This window comes from Mustela nivalis, assembly GCF_964662115.1.
Source record: "Mustela nivalis genome assembly, chromosome: X".
Taxonomy (NCBI): Eukaryota; Metazoa; Chordata; class Mammalia; order Carnivora; family Mustelidae; genus Mustela; species Mustela nivalis.
This window is the reverse complement of record NC_139040.1, coordinates 26,361,145-26,381,189: the sequence shown is the minus strand read 5'-3', so window position 1 is coordinate 26,381,189 and position 20,045 is coordinate 26,361,145. Positions and strand designations below refer to the sequence as shown.

Here is a 20,045-nt window from a genome sequence, read left to right as displayed (position 1 = left end):
GTTGGTCATTAACGCACTAGGCCAGTTTTTCTTCTTTCCCACTCTGGGGAAACTCAGCACCCTCGCATTGCTCTCCCCACACCTCTCTGTTCTTTGTTCATGGCTCCAAACTACCTATTTTAGGGTATTTCCTGAACTCAAAATTGAAAAATAAATGGGACACTTCTTTTGAAATATATCAAAAAAAAATTAGTTACTTTGGGTTTTTTTTTAAGCAAACCATTTCTACTTTCACAGTAAAGAAAATGATCTTCTTATCCTAAAACTGTCTCCGTATATAACGCTGGCCATCACTAAGATAACACTGTCCTGGCTGGCGCATGCCAGGAATGAGCTAGAAACCTGGACACCCGCCACCCAGGGCTGGATACCTTGGATGCGTTTGCACTGTCCTTTGCAGCTGAGGTCCTGCCGAGTGTGGATGGCAAAGATAAACAAAAATCTGTTTCATCCAGTTATGGGGTTTTTTTTTCCCCAAAGTAGAACTCATTTTCAAAGTATTACAAATTACATTACTACCTTTATTTAAAATATATATATATATGCCACTCCATGACTGTTCCCCACACTCAGGAAAGCTTTGCATGCTTTCGAATGACGCGAATTCAACTGTGCTCTTAAATTCTCCATCCTCTCATTGGTCCATACACATTTCTCTGACTTCACGTGCAGGAAACAGTTTTCTTCTTAGGGGGAGTTTTACACTCTTCCTCCCTGAACAGTTTTTAAACAAAGTGGAGCAAAATGTTGGACTTTGTAAGTCATTACTTTGATCCATTTCCCATTTCCCAAAGAAGCTCTGTATTTTAACTAGGAATGTTGCTCAGACTTAAAGGTGTGTGAGTCCCAGGATGGAATTTCAGGTCCCTGTGTGGAAAATATTTTTGGAGCGGGGAGGGTGGGGGGAGACTCCCCAGACCCCCTGAAATTACATCACAAAGTTCTCCTGTTCTCTCCCTCAGCCTCTAGACCCTTGCCTTTGTCTTGGGAGGGCTTTACTTGGCCAAAGGTTCATAGCAGAACCTTTCAGAGGGGAAAATGCCTGACTAATTTCCATGATAGGGATCTGACCTAGTTTGTTTAATTCTTTCTGTTCTCTGTTGAGGTGAGTACAATAAATATTTCTGACTTATAATTCTCTGAGGTACCAGTTAAGGGCCTGCAGTAATTGCTCTGAAGCCTTCCCCCGGAGACATATTGCTGCAGCACAGTGAAAGGCCCCAGCTGCCAGAGATGCCCTTGCCAGGTTGATAGTTATTTGGAGCATGGTGGTCCCTGAAGACAAACTTCATTATGAACATCCAAGCGCGAAGAACAAAAATAAGGAGGACTGCCACACTTTTGTGTGTTCTGTTGGAGAATGTGCAGTACATTTTGTTGTGCAGGCTTGAGCAGGTTACTTAACCTATCTGTGCCTGTGTTTCTTTCCTTACAAAGTAGAGGTCATAAATCTACTTTCTTAGCATGATCATTAAATTCAAACAGTAAGAAGAAGTATGATAATTTTGTGAAATAACAGGCTGCAAAGCAAAGCGCGAAAAGAGAGTTATCTATTCAACAAGCATTTGTTGAGAGAATGATTCTAAGTGGGGATACCAATATGTAAGCCATGGTCCCTGCACTTGAGAAGCACGCAGTTTAGGGGTAGTTATGAGACATGGATATAAATAATTAAGGAGGGGGGAAAATATTGAGGTGGGGAGCAAAAATGGCTTTGTGGGGAAAGTGATATTTAAAATGACCAAATGCCCACCTAAATCCTCTTCCTTTAAAATCTCAAATTGTGCGTGCATGTGCACACGTGCGTGTGTGTGAGAGAGAGAAAGAGAGTGAGTGTGTCGGGTCAATACATGCAGTTGATGTGGACTGAGCTGAACAATACATCCAGTAAGGTAGAGTAAGCAGGAAAGTCCTGGCAGTTGCTCTCTGCCATCTCAGGAATATATTCCACCCCACAGCAACAAACAGTTCTAGGATATTTAGGCCTTTGAAGTATTTTCTTTTCTTGGCAGCTATCCTAACCTTGTTAAGTGGCATTATCTGTGATTTCTGATTACAGCTTCTATGCTCCTTGGCTGTGCGATTGCTTGAAATGTTTGTTTTTCTCCTTCATTTTTATTTAGAAGTTTCCAAATGCACATGGGTTCCCTGCCAGATTTCATAGGCTCTGTGATTTTTTTTTTCCCAATCAAAGATTAAACTAAAAGTATATCATTTATCAGGTTTCTCTAAAGCCCCGGGGCACTAGATGAGGTCTGGATGCTACTAGGCAGGCTTTTCTCAACCTCAGCCCAGTTGACACTGGGGACTTCGGGGGAGGGGGGCTGTCCTGTGCACAGCAGCATCTCCAGCCTCTACCCACTAGATGCCTGTAGTGTCTCTCCACTCAGAAGTGAGAGAGAAGTGACTCTAGACATTGCCAAATAGTCTCTGGAGGACAAAAGTACCCCTGATTGAGAACCATTGCGCTATGGTAACCTCCACAGTAACCACAGAGGCCATAGATGTGGAGAGCTGTTACCAGGCATTCTGTGGAGGCCACTGGATGGCCTCTGGCAGGGACAAGCCATTTGTCAGAAGTGGGATTCTAAACTGCCGACATACTAAACCTGGGTTTGGGCAAGAGTGTGTGGTGACAACGCAGGATAGGCCCTGACACAAGAAAGAGCTTCCTTCCTCTCAGACCAGTCAGTGCTTTGCAAACTTTGTTTTATCCCAGGACCTCTTAAAAATTATAGACCCCAAAAGATTTGTTTATGTGTGTTATACCTAGTAATATTTACCATACCGGAAATTAAAATGGCGTTTTAAAAGCATGGATTCATTATTTTAAAAATAATAAACCCAATATACGTTAACATAAATAACATACTTTTTATGAAAACTAACTATAGGTTTCCACAACAAAATTACTAAAGAGTGGCATTGTCCGATGAGTTTGCAAATCTCTTTAATATTTGACTTCACAGAAGAGAATAGGATTCTCATTTCTGCTTTTTCCTTCAATCTGGTGCAAGATCAGATGTTGGGAAGCCTCCAGGAAACTCGACTGTACAGGACGAGGCAGTAAGAGTGAGAAGGGCAAGGAAGGCCTTAGTATTATTAGAAAAATAGTTTTAATTATGGGGACCCTCTGATGAAAAGGTTTCAGGGATTCTCTGGGGTTCTTGGACCACACTTCAAAAATCATTGTTTTAAACTAACATGTAACACTCTTTATCAATCTAGCTCACTTAATGGCTAATCACTCTTTATCAATCTAGCTCACTTATCAATCTAGCTCAACTTAATGGTTGACAACCCTCTTTAAAGCCCAGACTCTCTAGGGAGAGATCTCTATGGACCATAGTGTGAGTGCCATTAATCAGACTGCTCTGTTCTGGAGATCCAGTAAGAACCACTGTCCTTAGGAAATTGAAGTCATCTGAAAAACATAGTACCTTGAGGGAAGACAGCGACCAGTAATGGCGGCATCAGACAACAGCGGGAGGATACTGCGCCCTTTGCAATAAGAAAGGATGAAGCACAGAGAGGAGAAAGAAAATGCTTTGTGCTTTTTGCTGGGATCCTATGGAATCGGGCACCCAGGTGCCATCGGGAAGCACCCCGCACCCAGCCATCAGAGCGTGGTGCCAGTGTTTGGCTTAAGGCATAGCACTTGGGGTGAGGTGGTGATAAAACAAAAACTAATAAGGGGAAAGGAGAGGCAGAGAGGGGCCAGACAGTGGGGAGTAAGAGAGAAGGCAGTTCCAACACTGATCTCAGAGCCATCGATGGCTTGTCTGTCTTTTAAAAGTCTTAGACTTGGGGCACCTGACTGCCTCAGTCAGTGGGGTGTGCAACTGTCCATCTAGGGTTGTAGGTTCAAGCTTCACGATGGGTGTAGAGATTACTTACAAAGAAAATCTTGAAACATAAATAAATAAATAAGTGAAATTCAAAGTCTAAGACTTAACTCTCACTGCCAATGATGTCTTAAAGAGGCTCCAAGTTTTGAGTATCTTTTGTTGCTTTGCATTCCAAGCCAATCCTATTGGCATTTGAGAAGGCTAAGGTTCTAAGCACTGATTGAAGGAACTTGTTTAAAGTATAAAAGGACCTCAATTTCCTGGTGAGATACAAAATGTAGATATTCTGGTTGCCAAGCCCAGTGCCAACCAAGAAAGTGTCACCTCCGTGACAGTCAAGGTTTATAGTTTTTCAAATCTCAAGTAGTCTGAAATTGCATATTATTTTTAAATGATGATATATTTCTCGGAATATCTCAGGATGAGATGGTCCCTCTGCTTTCAACTGCAAAGGTGGGGAGAAAGGAAATGGGCTCTGGGGACTTGATCTTTTAGAGTCCACATGTCTGGGACTACAGGAAGTCTTCTCAATTACCAGATATGTTAGTGGGTCCAACTTATCCCAGATAAGCTAAGAAATTCTATGGCATGTTCACAGTAACAGAAATGTGTGTGCTTTCCCCCTTGTGAATTGGTGGCATTCAGCATAACATGCACTAATATTTGCAATATTGTTCATGGGACTCTGAAGCCACAGTTTATTGCCTCATAATAGAATTATGCCACCCTCTAAATATAATGTATTTTTTATCTGAAGTCACAAGAGATACTTTATTTAAAATCCATTAGCTCTAGAAAGATGACAGGGTAAAGGTCACTGTTCCTATTTTCAAGCTGAAGAAATTTCTAAGGGAGGAAATCTTAACCAGGGACCAATGGGGTTTCCTGTGCCTGCCCAGTGGCTCAGACTGCAGACACAATGCTTTAAGAGGCGGAGGGCTACTGAGCTATGGCCTGGCCTCCTGGGGCTGTGGGAGCCTCTCAGTTAAGGAAGCCTTCTCTTAGGAGAACAGCTTACCTAAACTGTTCCTCTACATTACTACCCATGGTGGCAGAATCCCAGTTTTCCATCTAAGATCATGCCATATTAATAACCCATCTTTAAACAATCTGGTTCAGTCTCTGGTCTGAGTTGATGCTGACATGCAGTCACACTAGAGAGACAGCCGGTCAGTAACAGAAATAAGCCACAGGCCAGTTCTCTCGTTGTTGAAACTCCTCTCAGCCACAACTCAGAGGTCCACATTCCACTCTCAATCCTAAGACCAGAACGTGCATAAGAATTCAGCTGGTGGAGTGAAGACATGTCTGTAGGACAGTTCTTTCTGAGGTCAGTTTCATCTGGGCAACAGATTTTTTTTTAATAAAGGACAACTAATCAGAAGGCACGTGGTGCACATAGACTCTACTTTCTCTTCTGTTCCAATTCATCCTTCTGTCTTGTTCCACAAAGGAACGGAGCCACTTCCCTTTCCGACGCCCCACCCCCACCCCCCCACCCCCGCTCTGTCTGGAAGTACAACAAGACACCCGGTTAGATCAAACCTAACACACCTCCGCCACAAAGCTACCGCTAGCTGCCGCCGGATGATTGTCACTTGAGGGGAGACCCCCTCCCCACCACACACAGCCTATCCTAGGAGTGCCTGTTTTTCTATCCTCATTATTTAACAGTGTGTGCCGATTACTCAAAGCGATATGGGCAGGCCCTGGTAAATATAGCGTTGCTGTAGTGTTAACTTTTTATAAAGGTAATGCTCAGGTTGCCTGCAGTGTTCTAAAATTACTCTGTGGCCAGGGCCCCCTGCTTTATCGCTTTCTATAGTTTTAAAGTAGTTTGAAGCTTGAATAACATAAAATAACATAATATAATGTTATTTATGTTATTTCCCACGTGAAGAACGCCTGTAAACCTTGCAGTATTGAAACTCAGTGAACAAGGCATCTTAGACAAGCTGAAAAACAAATGGTGGTACGATAAGGGGGAATGTGGAGCCAAGGACTCCGGGAGTAAGGTCAGTCGCTGAAGGTCTTTTTGTACTGATTAGCAATCACATTTTGAACCACTGTTTATTTTCTACCCCCAAACGGCTTTCCTTCCCAACACACACCCGCCCCTACACAGTGGGACCCCTTTATAACACCAGCGCTAAAGGCACTAGGCGCTGTCCCCTAGCAGCGGACACCTGCCACAGGGCATCCACCATTGACCTAGACCAGAGGAGCTCGTGTTGACCTTGGAACGCAATCTGGCCCACCGCACTTCCAAAGCTGTGAAAAGACTGAGCTGTGTTATAAGGGGGTTTTACTGTATTTCACATTTCGAAAGTTCCAAGAGAAAACCAACCTAATAGCCACAACCCAAAAAAAAAAAAAAAAAAAAAAAAAAAAGATCCAGTTGTGACAGTACTTTCTCTTAACCTCTTACAGTGTCAGAGACTTTTTGTAGTTGTAAATACCTTTGGTTATTCGTACATTATGTCAATCCTATGTGGTAACAGTCAAAGAAATAAATAACCAAGACTGGTCTCTGTAAGCAGAATGGTTAGCCTCCTCCCAGCTGCTATTGTATTGAGGTCAGCATCTATTTGGATTTCCAATATCATTAAGTCTGTCACACTTCTCTCTTTCAAAGGTGTCATTTGAATCTCTGTACGCAATATTTTTTAAATTTAGTCGCATGCTCCTTCAGGGTATACATTGTCAGGATGACATCACATTGATAAGCATGAAACACTCTTCCCCGCCTCCTTCCTGCCCCCCGTTGCTCCCCTAAGAAAGTTCTTTTTAGTTTCGATTTTTGCCTTGCCTTTTTTTGAACTAATATTGTGGTATCAGTTAATTCATTTCATGAAATGCCACTCATTTCCCCTGTGCAGTGAACCATTTTGCTACTGGTTTTCCACATCTCGGGACAGGGAATTCTGTGAAACTTACATATGTGGAACTGGAAACTGTTCTTGTTGCTATGATCTAAAGCGGGTTATGTCCAAGGACACTTTCCCCCCATCAACTCCTGCACACAAAGAACAAATTTTAGGGCAGAGGGAGGATTGCCGGACCGGGTCCGTTTCCTAGTGGACCGTGGAGCATCCTTGCAGAGAGTGTGGCGGCCTCCTTAAGGCAATGATCCAGTGTTTCATAAGTGACAGAAATTCCCACTTCTCTAGTTACCTGTCATTCGCCCGAGAAGAGTGACTATTTGCAAGGTTGTTGTAGGCAAGAGGTTCACACATACCCCTTTCCCCAACCACGCAGTTCAATTCCAATTGGCCTTCTTCTTAAAGTGAACAAGTACAGCACTGGCTCCTGTAACAATCGAATCAGGATGTGGTCATATCATCTCTCCATTTAATCCTTTAAATGATAGCAGGACTAGCAGAGCCAGTGTTGAGTGTCAGCTATGGCCGTTATCTGCTACATTATCTGTGTTACCATGTCAATAAAATATTCAATTCACAATTTGGGTATTCCATTCAATGGCATTCAGCAGCAAAATGGTTACATTCCCTCTAAAAAGACTACAAAGTGCTATTTTATTTTATTTTTGTCAAAGAAAGGCTCCGGGCCCTTGGTGTGTCCTACCTCAAGGTAGGGCTCAAGACACCAACTTTTTTCTTTCCGTATTTCAGCAGTTCAGTTTTTGCTTTTTCATACAGGCAGATAGTCAGATTTGCACAGCTCGACCTGAAAGTCACTGACCGGCTTCCTCAAATTTTTCCCCCTATTTTAAATAGAAAACAGAGAAGCATAGTGTTTGGTTTGGTTTGGTTTGGTTTGGTTTCATTTTTTTTTTTAATTATTCACTACATTCCCTGGAGTAAAGCTAAAAATGAGCTGGATTTTTTTTTTTTTTTAATCAGCCTGATAGAAAATCTTTCTGATTTGTATGGAGCCAATTCAGAATTCTGTGGGTCCTCCTGACAGTTTTCCTTCAACTCTCAGGAAGACGGAAGGGAGACAGTTCTTCGTGCTGTGCCCTTGTTTCAGCAGCGCAAAGACTTGCTGCCCCTGAGGATGCGAACTCAGCAACCAGTCCCCAAAGGGAGCCATCTCTCTGCCACCAGAGGAAAGGGGAGAGTTAAGCCCTTTTAAGCAAACCCTTGCTAAGTAACTCCCCAGATAAGAATATCAGGAACCTCTAATATTATCACCTAGTATCTTAAAGACAAATTGTTGACAAGTTTCTCACAGGGAGAACAAGGGAGAAAGGGGTGTTGCGGGCCAGAGAGGGGAAAGAGTGCTTCAAGTTCCCAAATGAAAAGAGTGTTCATTTCTAGAGATTATGTCACAGCTCGACTCTGGCAAATGGTGCTTTGAGGCTGGCAGAGGAATAAATTGTGCTTGTGTTTACACTTTTGCTCCCATAGCCAAGGACTGTTTTATTTAGTTGTTGACACCATTTTGAGGTACCAAAGGAATTAAGGAGTCAAAGTAAATGAACAGCTAGGTGAGGACCCCAACCGTCAACAGAGGCACAATCTACCATCTTGCAGGCCATTGTAAAACATCAGCCAGTTGCCAGAGTTGAGTCATAACACTTACTTACATCAATGTTGAGTTATTTTACAACTTAGAACTATCCTATATTGTTGTCATGTATTGTGATGTCCCATTGCTTGTGTTTCCTCAAGAACTAATCGCGTTGTTCATTTCTCTTAGGACAAGACCAGCGCTCTGAGCCTGAGCAATGTGGCAGGCGTTTTCTATATACTTGTCGGAGGTCTGGGGCTGGCCATGATGGTGGCCTTGATAGAATTCTGTTACAAATCACGGGCAGAGTCCAAACGCATGAAACTCACAAAGAACACCCAAAACTTTAAGCCTGCTCCTGCCACCAACACTCAAAATTACGCTACATACAGAGAAGGCTACAACGTGTATGGAACAGAGAGTGTTAAGATCTAGGGGTACGATCAAGGTCTAGTAAACATAGCCTTACGTACTATATGTTAATCTCCCTCTCTTCTCTCTCTCTCTCTCTCTCTCTCTCTCTCTCTCTCTTTGTTTTTTCACTTGGGTTTCTTGTTTCAAGTATTGTCTATCCTTTGCAACCATTTGATTCTTTAAGAAAAATGGTTGTGCTTTCTTGTCAGGCAGCACTGCTTTTCTAATAGCACCATCATAATTGTACTGTGGTGTGTGACCCAAAAGGAGAAGAAATTCTCTAGAGCAGCGCTGTTCAATGGGAATGTTTGTGAACCGCATATGTGAACCCCACGTGTGATCTGAAGTGCTCTAGTTGCCACATTTTCAAAAGTAACACAAACGAAATTAATTTAATGCTACATTTTCTTTAACTCAGTATATGCAAGATCTCATTTCAACATGTTCTCAATATCAAAAGTAAATGAGATAGTTTACATTATTTTCTTCATGCTACATCTTAGGAATCTGGGGTGTATTTTACCCTTCTGCTACATCTAAACTCGTACTAGCCACCTGTCGACTATTCAGTGGTTGCATGTGGCTGCCATATTGGACAGTGCAATTCTAGAGAAAGCAGCAGCTCTGGAACTGCTGGTAGAGTGAGGAATGGGAGCAGGGCACTGCCACCTTGACAAATGCAATGCTTCTATAAGGACACGGTGGTTTTCTTAAGACTAAGCCTGAGACCATTTCTTTAATCTTTGAGTTCCTTTGTTATCCCCTTCTTGGAACTGATATTCAGGTAAGTGTCTCCCAAAGGACAGTCTAGGCTCCCTGCTGTTGGCTGCCCCAAATCCATACTTAGATAAACCTGACTCAAGCCACCTTGACTCCAGCAGCTACAGCCAAACCCCCACCCCTACCCTCACCAATAGCTCAGGCGTGTTCAAAGGCAAGCTTGAAGTGGGCTAATTTGTCCGATCTGGGAGTGTTTAAAAGAATATAGTCTCGTTACCTTCCAGTGCATGTCATCGCTAACACACCTATCTGAAGGGGAACAGAACAATTAGCAACTCCACAGCCCTCATTCTAGGTGGGAGATGTTTTACCTCACGAGTCAAAGTCAATACAAATTCCTGGAATGCACTTGAGTTTCTACAAATGCAGTATTTGCATTTTGATCTCCTTGTACTTCACACTGTCCAACTAAATTCAACCCCCTTTTAAATAATATTTCATGTACATAAATCATGTGTCTTCACCATGGAAAGCATTATCTTGTTTGGTGAAGTTGCTGGTTGTTCTCTCCTGCTGCAGACTGCAACCCTTTGCCACAACATGGACTATCCCACCCACTGAGTGTTCCTATTGCACCGCTAAACATACAGTATATAGATCCATCTGTAATTAGCATTGTTTGCATGCAAGTGTTTCATGTTCCTGTGTGCTTACAGTATTTTACTCTTGAGTAGGTTATATACACCCATTACAATTCACGGCACATGATTTGCTTTTTCAGACAGTAGAACATGGGTGATTTCAGCTTGCCTTAATTATCTCAAATTCTGAAATACTGGCATCCAAAAAAAGAATACACCTGAAATCGGCATAACAGTTTTCCAAGTGCTCTCACATCTTTTGCCTCATTTGAGGCAATGGGTCACGAAGTGTTTTTCCTTTCAGGTAACTTAGACCCAGTCACACTGAGTGACTTGCTCAAGGCAACACAATTAGGTAGTGGCCATTCTGGGACTAGAATCCAGCCCCCTTCCTCCCATAGCTGGAATCTCTTTGCTACACCATTCTGCCTCTAACCATCCATGGCCTGGTGGCTTCCAGGAACTTTGAAATCCCAGCGGGATCCCTCCAAATGGAAAGCAGATCCTGAGTTTATGTCTCACTTGTTTATGAAAAAAGGCATATGCCTCACTCCTTAAGCATTGCACATGAGGTTGTATAGTCAATCTTTTCCTGGTTTCCCCAAAAAGAATCTTTCTGGGACAGCTATCAGGACTCAGGGTCACACAACCTCCATTCTATTATCAACCTCTTTATTATCAACTTCTTTATTATTGACCATTCTATCCAGGAGTCTAGGTCTCTACTCCTCGACTACCACAGCCTCGGTCTCTTGTTAAAGCCCCAGAGCAGTGCTTCTTAAACATCAGTGTATGTTGTGAACCATGTGGGGAGTTTATAAAAATGCCAATTCGGATTGAGTAGGTCTGGGGAGCTAACTGAGAGTCTCCATCTCTCATAGTCTCCCAGGCCATGTTGCTGCTGCTGGTCCAGGGAATAGTAAGATCCTACAGAAAATGATCTCAGGGCATGTAACTCAGGGAAGGAAGAGAAAGAGGGAGGGAGGAAGGGACAGAAGGAAGGGCAGAGGGGGAAGAACAGAAAGAGGAAGAGAGAGAAATAGAGGAGGGGAAAGAAAGAGAAGGTTAAGGTCCGCAAGCCTCTGGACAGAATGTTGCAGTCCTCATGTGGAGACCCAGAAATGAAATTGCCACAGCTTCTGGCTCCCTGGTTTTCCTTTAGTCATCTTGGTTGATCCATTTTGTGAGGCAAAATTCAGGCTAAATGAGGCACAGATCACATTTTAATAGACATCAATGCCAATGTGGTTATGGCCCAGTTAGCTAGCACCTTGGCAACTATCCTAGGATGAAAAGAAAATCTGGGGAAAGCCTCAGTGAACAAATCTGTCCTCTGAGTCTTTGTGAAGTCTCCAGACTAAGGAGGAAAAGCCTCAGAGGATGCCAGAAAAATCCTTCCATGTATCAGTCCAAGAGGCACAAAACAAGCTGAGCAGGAAATAGAAAACTCTCTGCTGTTCTCAGCCAGTTTGGTCACATAATATTGGTTAAGTGAAAGCTGAGCCTTTTATCTGTTCATCTTTTAATTCCCACCAAGTTCTGGAAGGTCTCCTAATGGCTTCACATTTGTTATCTAGTCATTAGGCTTCCAGTTCTCTGAATTGACCTAGATCTATCATGGCCTATGTGGGGGCACAGAGATCAAGAGGCACCCTAAGATTTTACTTTTATTGCTAATTATCAGAGCCAGCCTTAGGAGTTTGGGGTACCAGTAATTCTTCAGGAAAACTGACCCCAGGGAATATCACCTGCAAAAATATGACCCAGGTGAAACCTGGTTAACAAAGAGCATCCTTGAAAGAAGAGGGAGTCATCTCTCCCACTGTGTGGGTGAGATAGGACTATTAGACTTGTGGGAACACGTGCATCAGTCTCAGATCCCGCACCCACTAGGGAGAAGGCAGCCTCCCATCTGCTGGCTCTCTGGGTTACTGACCAACTACTAGAAGAGTGGTTCCCAAGCTCGCCTTGGCAGGTGACTGACCGCTCAGTGTTCCAGATTCACTGCACCCTAGGGTTGGCTCTGCTAATTGTCTTAAGAGAATCTTCCCAATTTCCCCATTGCCGTCAAGAACTACTTCTAGCTTCTCTGGTTTCTTCAACAATGTTTTTGAAATGCTTCTCATTTTCAAGACCTCAAGATGCCTGAAGTTAAGGGAAAAGATTTGCATTTTTCCTCTAAGACAGTTCTGTTTCATCTTCCCAGAAACTGTTAACTTTGTTCGTGCAGCCCATTTTCAAAATGATCAATTTTCCTTCTGCAGCCCATATGCATGGGACATTATTGCTGGGGAAATCATTGGCTCAGGAGAAAAGCAATGGTTCCCTTGGTTTAGAGGGAAAGGATGTAAGATGGGTATGAGCTTGAAGAGGAGGCAGGAAAGTGCCCTGCAGGCTTCAGAGTCAGGGCCAAATGAATGCCTTGCACAAGTTAATACCTCCTACAGGTGGGCAGCATCAGAATCCCAATCAGGCCTGTAATGGCCAGGCAAAGACCTCATGGATGCCAAACCCCTTCATGAATACCACCGTTCTGACCTCTTTCTAGAGTATGCTGCACCTTTAAAGCCCATGTGCTATTTTCAGATTGGAATAATCAAGGTTGTAGGTACTAAGAGGGACAAGCTGTCAACTTTCCAGCAATCAATGGCAAATTTTCTTCTCGCAGTCAAATGAATTTCAATCGAACAAGCCACACAGAACACTGTTTATCCTCTGTCTTAGGTAAACAGTCCCGTCACAGGTTCTGCAATCAGAATACAGCCCTCAGGTTAGCTGTCCTGAATATTTCTGTATGTATTCTACCAAGACTTCCTAGTCTATCTGCATCCTAAGTAATCAATGCCTGAAGTTAGACTTTATGCAACATCCATGTAATCTTTAGTACAAGACACAGTAGAGAAAGAAGCTAATTTAACCTATTGCAAAGCACTTGCACCAGGAGAGGGAATTTAAACAGATTTGTTGCCTAAAGCCAGTCAAACCTGGTGCAGCCGCAGAGATGCCAGTCTGAGAAAACACAGTTCTCGTCTGAGATAGACAGAGGCATAAGAAACTTGAAAATTCCTAAGACAAAGCGCATTCACATGGAAACTTCCCCCCTTGCCTTTGCAGATCCTATCCCACTGGCGGCATGTGATGAGAGGAATCACCGAAAACGTGGCTGCTTCAAGGATCCTGAGCCAGATATCACTCTCCTTGGTGTCGGGTGTGACACGAATATTGCTGATGGTGCAATGACCTTTCAATAGGAAAAACTGATGTTTTTTTCCTTCAGTGCCTTATGGAACACTCTGAGACTCGCGACAATGCAAACCATCATTGAAATCTTTTTGCTTTGCTTGAAAAAAATTAAAATAAAACCAACAAAAAAAAATGGACATGCAAGATTCCAGTATGTGAAAAAAAAAAATCTTATTAAAAAAGTCAGTTCAACAAAAGCCATTCTTTGATACCACTGCTCAATAAACAAACACCATGTTCTTTAATACACACACACACACACACACACACACACACGCACACATACACATACACACTCACAAATTTTAAATTCCAGTTCAGCAAATAGGCCCATCTCAGTTAAAATAATTATTCCTCTTGATTAAAAAAAAAACATTCTCTGACTCCCTGTGCTTGGGAAGACAGACTGGCATTTCTTCTAGGATCTGCTGACCAGATGTTTTTGGTAGTTCCTGTTGGTAGTGATGTTCTGTGCACCCTCTTTCCTTTCAACGTTGCTGAAATGTGTATATCTTTAGAATGTAAATGCAACACTTAAGAAAATTCAAACACTTTGGAAAAGGGACTAAACCGTGACTTCTCTGTGTTCTTGAAACGGTTTTGTGAAAATGCTTTGATAACTTCCCACTCGGTGAAGGGATTAACAGAGCTTTCGAAATTGACTTTTGTGTGTAGCAAGGGACGGGGCACTATCAGGCAAACCTCTTGGTGCTTTCCTAAAATGGATCCCGGGGCTCTCCAAGAAGCCTGGAATTGCAGCTCACAGATCTGTTTTTCTTGCTTCAGTGTGCATTTTAAGTCAATATAGCTGAGTATTTAGCATTGAGGTGAGGGAAATGCTGCCTACACTCCCAAATGTGTTTAGAGTATCTTTCTCAGAAACAACACTGTGTTTAGCTCTGCTTTCTCCGCTAAGTATGCCTTTCAAGTGTACACCTCGGAGACAGGACCGTGTCGCAAGGCGGGCCAGTGGGTTCAGACCACAGTTCTCAGTCCGACTTTACTCTTGCTAGGTCTGTCTTCCCAGCTGTTGCCTGTTACTGCCCGTGGCTCTCCGTCAGACTGCATGTGTCCTTTTCTAGTTTGCAAAGACTAAAATGCATTCCCAAACCTACTGCTAAACCAAGGGCCTCAGCATCACTCCTAGGTCCTTGCTCGGAGCAGTCTCTCTACTGGCTCTCTCAGAAGATCGCTCCACTGCTCCACGGTCTATCAAGTAACTAATTGCGTACCTGCCGTTGGCATTATCAGAACAGTCAGAGGAAATAGTCTCCGCTCACTAATTACCTCCTATATAATGACGTATGCTTTCTGTAGTTCAGTAGTTTGCTCTCATCAGTGATGTGCATTGGGAAGTTTCCAGACTGTAAAAACTAGGAACTCGAATTCATTTCCCAAGTGTGACCTTTAGATGCTTAGCCGACTCGCTGCCCATTTGCTCCTGTCTTCAGAAAAGGAAGGAAGAAGTCTCGTTCCAATGAAACGTTTCCAGGAAAGTGTAATATAAACTTTCATTCCAAAAATCGTGTCATCAGCGAATAACTCACCTGTCAAATTTTAAATGGTATTGAACAAACAAAAAGAAAGCTGTTGTGTTTTTGTTCTGTTTTGTTTTCATGAACCTGTGATTTTCAACTTCTGAATGCTATGATGTCCAGAGCAGGAAGCTGACGCCGCGCAAATGTGAAGTTGTATAAAACGAATCAACCAGAACTACACACAAATGTTTTCATAGGCACTGTATAAAGAGAAATGTATGTTTATTGACTCCAATCAGTTTTTCAGAGGAAACTTCACTGGGAATGAAGAGGCGGGTAAATTGGTTTGTTATTTTTTAAAAACTTGCATGTTTAAAAAAAATTGATTGCTTCAAATTTCTGCTACTAACTTCAAGCTATGGGAGTTTGGCAGTAGTCACTTGAGGATTTTCTTTTCCAATTCTTTTCTTTTCGTTGTTAAAGCTGTACTTCAGTGAACAGAAAAATTGCCAAGCAAACTAATGGCCGTAAAAGCGTAAATTGCATGTGTGGGCATAAATTACGGAGCCTCATTGCCATGAGGTATTGTACAAAGTTTTAATACATTTTGTAAATAAAATTGTAAAGAAAGAACTCCATGTCTGTGCTTTGACTGTTTAAAATTTACTCGGATGCAGGCACCAAGATGTTATTGTTCATTAATTTACTTCCCACCAGAACCTTTGCCAATGATGTGACAGTCACCTTGCGGGTGATTCTCATAAAGGATGACACCGCCCCTGCCTGACACTCAGCTGCAACCACACACAGTTAGGCTCAGAGCCCTGGACCTAAACAGCAGTGTGCAACCCAGACTTTGGGTTAGATTTGTCGGGATGGTGTCTGCAAGCAGCAAGAAGCAGGACTTCGTTGATAGGAAATTTTGACTTCAAGGCCTTCCGTTCCCCTTCTTTGTCTCCTCCACCCTTTGGGACCCCCTCCTCAGAGGCCTTGACCCTAACCATGGTCTCCCACCTCCCATCTCCAGATCTGACCTCCCAGCAAAGTGCCCAAACTAAGAACTGATGTTCTTCAATAACACTTCCAATTGCTCGCTCACATCATCACAAAATATGTGTTCCGGTGCTCTTAGGTAACTGGCTATGTTTTGTATTGCTTTTCTGAATTTCTGAGAGTAACTGCAAGTTCCATTGGGAAAAAAAAAAAAAAAACCTTCATTCCACCCAGTGTCACTGATCTACAGTGCAGAGAAAAGTAACAAACTCAGGAATGTACTGGTTTTACAATGGTTCTGTGAGAGAACTGAAAGGCCGTGGATCTAGTCTGATTGGTAGATTCCGAACGTGGAATATAGTTTTATCCAATACATACAGCAAGTGTTTACATATAGGCCAACTTTATATTCTGATCCCCATAGAAAACGGGGATAATGATAGAAGGGATCATTGGCAGCTGAGCCAGGAAAGAAGAAAGGGGCATTTAAGATGCTAGAGACAGAAAGGAAGGAAGCTATCAGGGTCGTGGACTTTGGAACAGGGAGCTCGAGGCCTTGGAAACACAAAACTCAGAGTGGAAAAGGAAAGTTCTCAGAAGGTTCTCAAGGGTATACTGATGTAAACACACTAGGTTAATTTGGTTGGGAGGCCTCGGCAGATTACTCCCATCTTCACCGTCCTCAGAAATGGTGACAGGTTGGCCAACCATCATGCTTTATGGCTCTTTGGCTGCTTTCTTTTTTTTTTTTTCTTCAATTTATTTATTTTCAGAAAAACAGTATTCATTATTTTTTCACCACACCCAGTGCTCCATGCAACCCGTGCCCTCTATAATACCCACCACCTGGTACCCCAACCTCCCACCTCCCGCCCCTTCAAAACCCTCAGATTATTTTTCAGAGTCCATAGTCTCTCATGATTCACCTCCCCTTCCAATTTACCCCAACTCCCTTCTCCTCTCTAACACCCCATGTCCTCCATGATATTTGTTATGCTCCACAAATAAGTGAAACCATATGATAATTGACTCTCTCTTCGGCTGCTTTCTTATCTTCAGTTAGGAAACCCACAGCAGTCCCACCAGCAGAGAACTGAGTCCCTACGGGGCACACTCAGTGACCAGATTGGAGTGGTGTTTCCTTAAAAGGGGGCTGATTAAATCGGTTCAAGTACCAAATGATGTCCCCAGATCTTTCAAAATAATAGATGTCTCTTTTAATGGGAATTTCCAGTTGCTTACCCTGAAGGAAAAGCCACTCTCAGATGCTATGGCAGAGGATGATAGAGTACAATTTGAGTTTCAGGTGGGGTTTGGGGGTTTTTTTCCCCCCTCCTTGGTGGGAGGGAGAAGTCAAAGAATACAAGTTGTCTTTCTCAAATCAGACTGCAGGTAGCTATGTATCTTACTTACACATCGGGTCAGACTTACCAACCAGGTCTGCAGAAAGGTCTTGAACTTCAAAACCCCCCAAGCACAAAAGGAAAATGCCCCCTGGTCCCCGCATTGGTTTCCTTGCCTGTGAAGATTCACAACTGATTGCACCGTAAAATCTTCCAATGGGAAGGACAAACATACTCAAGGAAAACTTGGTAGGTTCAGGCAAGAACTGTAAATCACCTGCGTGATATTGGGTGGGGAGAAAGGGTTAACTGTGACTTGGGGAGATGAACCTAGAGAAGGAGAACACATTGAGAAGCAAGGAGCAGAACCATTACTCCTCAAAATGCAGACGCCTATGGGGCACCTGTGTGGCTCCGTTGGTTAAGCATCTGTCTTTGGCTCAGGTCGTAATCCCAGGATCCTGGGGTCAAGCCTCTCGTCAGGCTCCCTGCTCAGTGGGAGCTTCTCCCTCTGCCCCCCACCCCACTCATGCTCTCATACTCTCTCTACGATTATAGGATAAAAGCAGCCACAGATGATATGAAAATAAGTAAATAATGCCTTTTTTAAAAAATGTAGACTCTGTGAAGCAGAAGATAGAGTAACATGCTGTCTCAGAAGGGCCACGGGCCAATTACATCACCAAAACTTCCTATCAGTTGGAGCCAGAGCCAGTTATTCAGCTACTCTGGGCCCTACCCCTTCACTCTCATCCTCACCCCATTGGACTGGGCTTTGGGGAACCAGTTTATTGCCAGATGACTTGGCAGATAGGACACTCAGCAGCAATATATCTGCATTCAGCTGTAGACACACACAGAAATTGTCATCCCAACAGGAAGTCTCTTTTGAATCTGGAGCCACTAGAGAGACTTACAGTTTCATCCCTATCAGGACTTGGAAGAGAGTGAAGAGTGTCGTGGTGAGTTAATACAACTTGCCTCTAGAACTGAAAGTCAAAGAATGGGGTGCTAGGAAACATCCTGCACATCTAAGACTAGGAGTCGTAGATGAGACATTAATATTAAGTGAAGACGTGGGGCACACATTTGGGCTTTCTCAAAAGGCTTCCTGGGAGGCCTTTTGTCATTGTTGTCAGGAGAGGATGAAGGGAGGTATTATGGAGGGTCTGTCATTGTCCCAAACCTACTGCCAGTTCCTTAGCATCTTCAAAACTGAAGGTTCACAAACTCATTTGAATGGGCAAGATGCCCAACCTCTTTAACAGGCATTGTCCTTGTTACATCACAGACGATGCAGGAGCAAAGTTGGCTACTGCCTTCAGGGGCCTGTGGGTGTGGTGGCAAGGTAGACAATGAATCTACATCCATTCATGCGCAGCACTTTGCTCAGAGAAAAAACTATAAGGAGCCCAACATGAAGACTTTCCTTCTGCCTCTTCACTAGGATGTGTGCTTCCTAATACATTCAGGTGGAACTTTTGTGCCTCCAAACCTATGAGCCTCTTCAACTGAGGGGTCATACTTTTAACCCTTATAGGCCCCTAGCTGCCAAGAACCTCAGAATAATCACATTCCTGCCACCCTCGGAGCAGGAGATATTTGCTTATTTATTGACTCACAATGCCCACTCTATAAAAGTATAAAAGAACCAAGGTGCCCAGATCGCTCTTGGTTAAGCATCCGAATCTTGATTTTGGCTCAGGTCATGACCTCAGGGTTGTGAAACAGCCCCAAGTTGGTCCCTGCACTCAGCACAGAGTCTGCTTAAGATTCTCTCCCTCTCTCTCTGCCCCTCTCCCGACTCGCACTCTTTCTCTCTCTCTCTCTTTCTTGCTCACTCTCAAAAACTAAAAAAAAAAATAAAATAAATAAGTAAATAATAAATAAAAGTATAAAAGAATTTGCAACGTCAGCCTAAGAAATAATTCTCTGCCCATGTCAGCAGATTTGGCAAAATTGACCTTTAAGTGGTTTCACTGAGTTTCAATCCTGTAGTAAAATGGTTGATTTAAATTTTTCCTAATAAATATTCATTTAGCCCACACAAGTCAAAGCTCTAGCAACAGCTCACAAGAAGCTTGAATGTAGGTTGATGGGGGAAACAACTTTACAAATATTTCCAAACCACATTACCATCTTCCCTGATGATCTTTCCTGAAAGACTGGAAACCCACTCTTAACCTGGTAATGGCTTTTAAGGCCTACATTTTCCCCACTTACAACAGAGTTTTGGAAAATATTGTTACTCCCCCATCTCTTCTTCCTCAATAATTATACGGTGGCTTCTACCCCACCATTCCAGAAGAACTGCTCTTGACAAGGTCATCGGTAAACTACAATCCTACTTTACAGCAAGGGATGGCAAACTTTGGCCCACAGGCTGAATGTGACCCACTGCCTGCTTTTTTGTTAATAAAGTTTTACTGGAACATAGGCATGCATATTCATTTACATATCATCTGTGGCTGCTTTCACCCTACAATGGTCAGAATTAAGTTCTTGAAACAGTATTACTCCAAAAGTCTAAAATATTTACTAACTTGCTCTTTACATAAAAAGCTTACTAACCACCACTTTGCCCTACTTGATAGTCATTATCTTATTTGGCCTCTTTCCAGAATTTAATGCTATTAACCTGTCCCACCCTGAAAATCTCTATTTCTTTGACTTCTGTAATAGTACTCTCTCCTGGTCTTCCTCCTACCCTTTTGCTGCTAATTTCTCTCCTGCTTCCTGGTCTCCTTTTATATCTCTTAATGTCAACGTTCTCCTGAGTCCCACCATGTTTCTTCCTCTCTTCTAACTTTGTACACTCTCTCTGGGTACTATCCCACAGTTTCCATTTCCACTTATATTATGCTGTCTCTCAAGTCCTCATTTCCATCTCAA

At 42.9% G+C, this 20,045-nt stretch overlaps 1 protein-coding gene across 7 annotated transcripts in view; it reads left to right on the top strand.

The window, feature by feature from the left end:
* Positions 1–15,447, top strand: part of GRIA3 (glutamate ionotropic receptor AMPA type subunit 3) — a 286,267-nt gene extending 270,820 nt beyond the window's left edge. For 5 of the 7 annotated variants that reach the window (XR_014307019.1, XM_082716570.1, XM_082716569.1 and 2 more), the window contains 3 exons: positions 5,749–5,863; positions 8,511–8,758; positions 13,211–15,447. Coding sequence is in view for 6 of the 7 variants with exons in the window: in XM_082716570.1 (XP_082572696.1) it covers positions 5,749–5,863; positions 8,511–8,756 (361 nt within the window). In the remaining variant the exon portion in view is untranslated. Of the gene's footprint in view, positions 1–5,748; positions 5,864–8,510; positions 8,770–13,210 lie in introns of all 7 variants that reach the window. The other 2 variants (XM_082716571.1, XM_082716572.1) reach the window with 2 other exon arrangements.
* Positions 15,448–20,045: the final 4,598 nt, after the last annotated feature.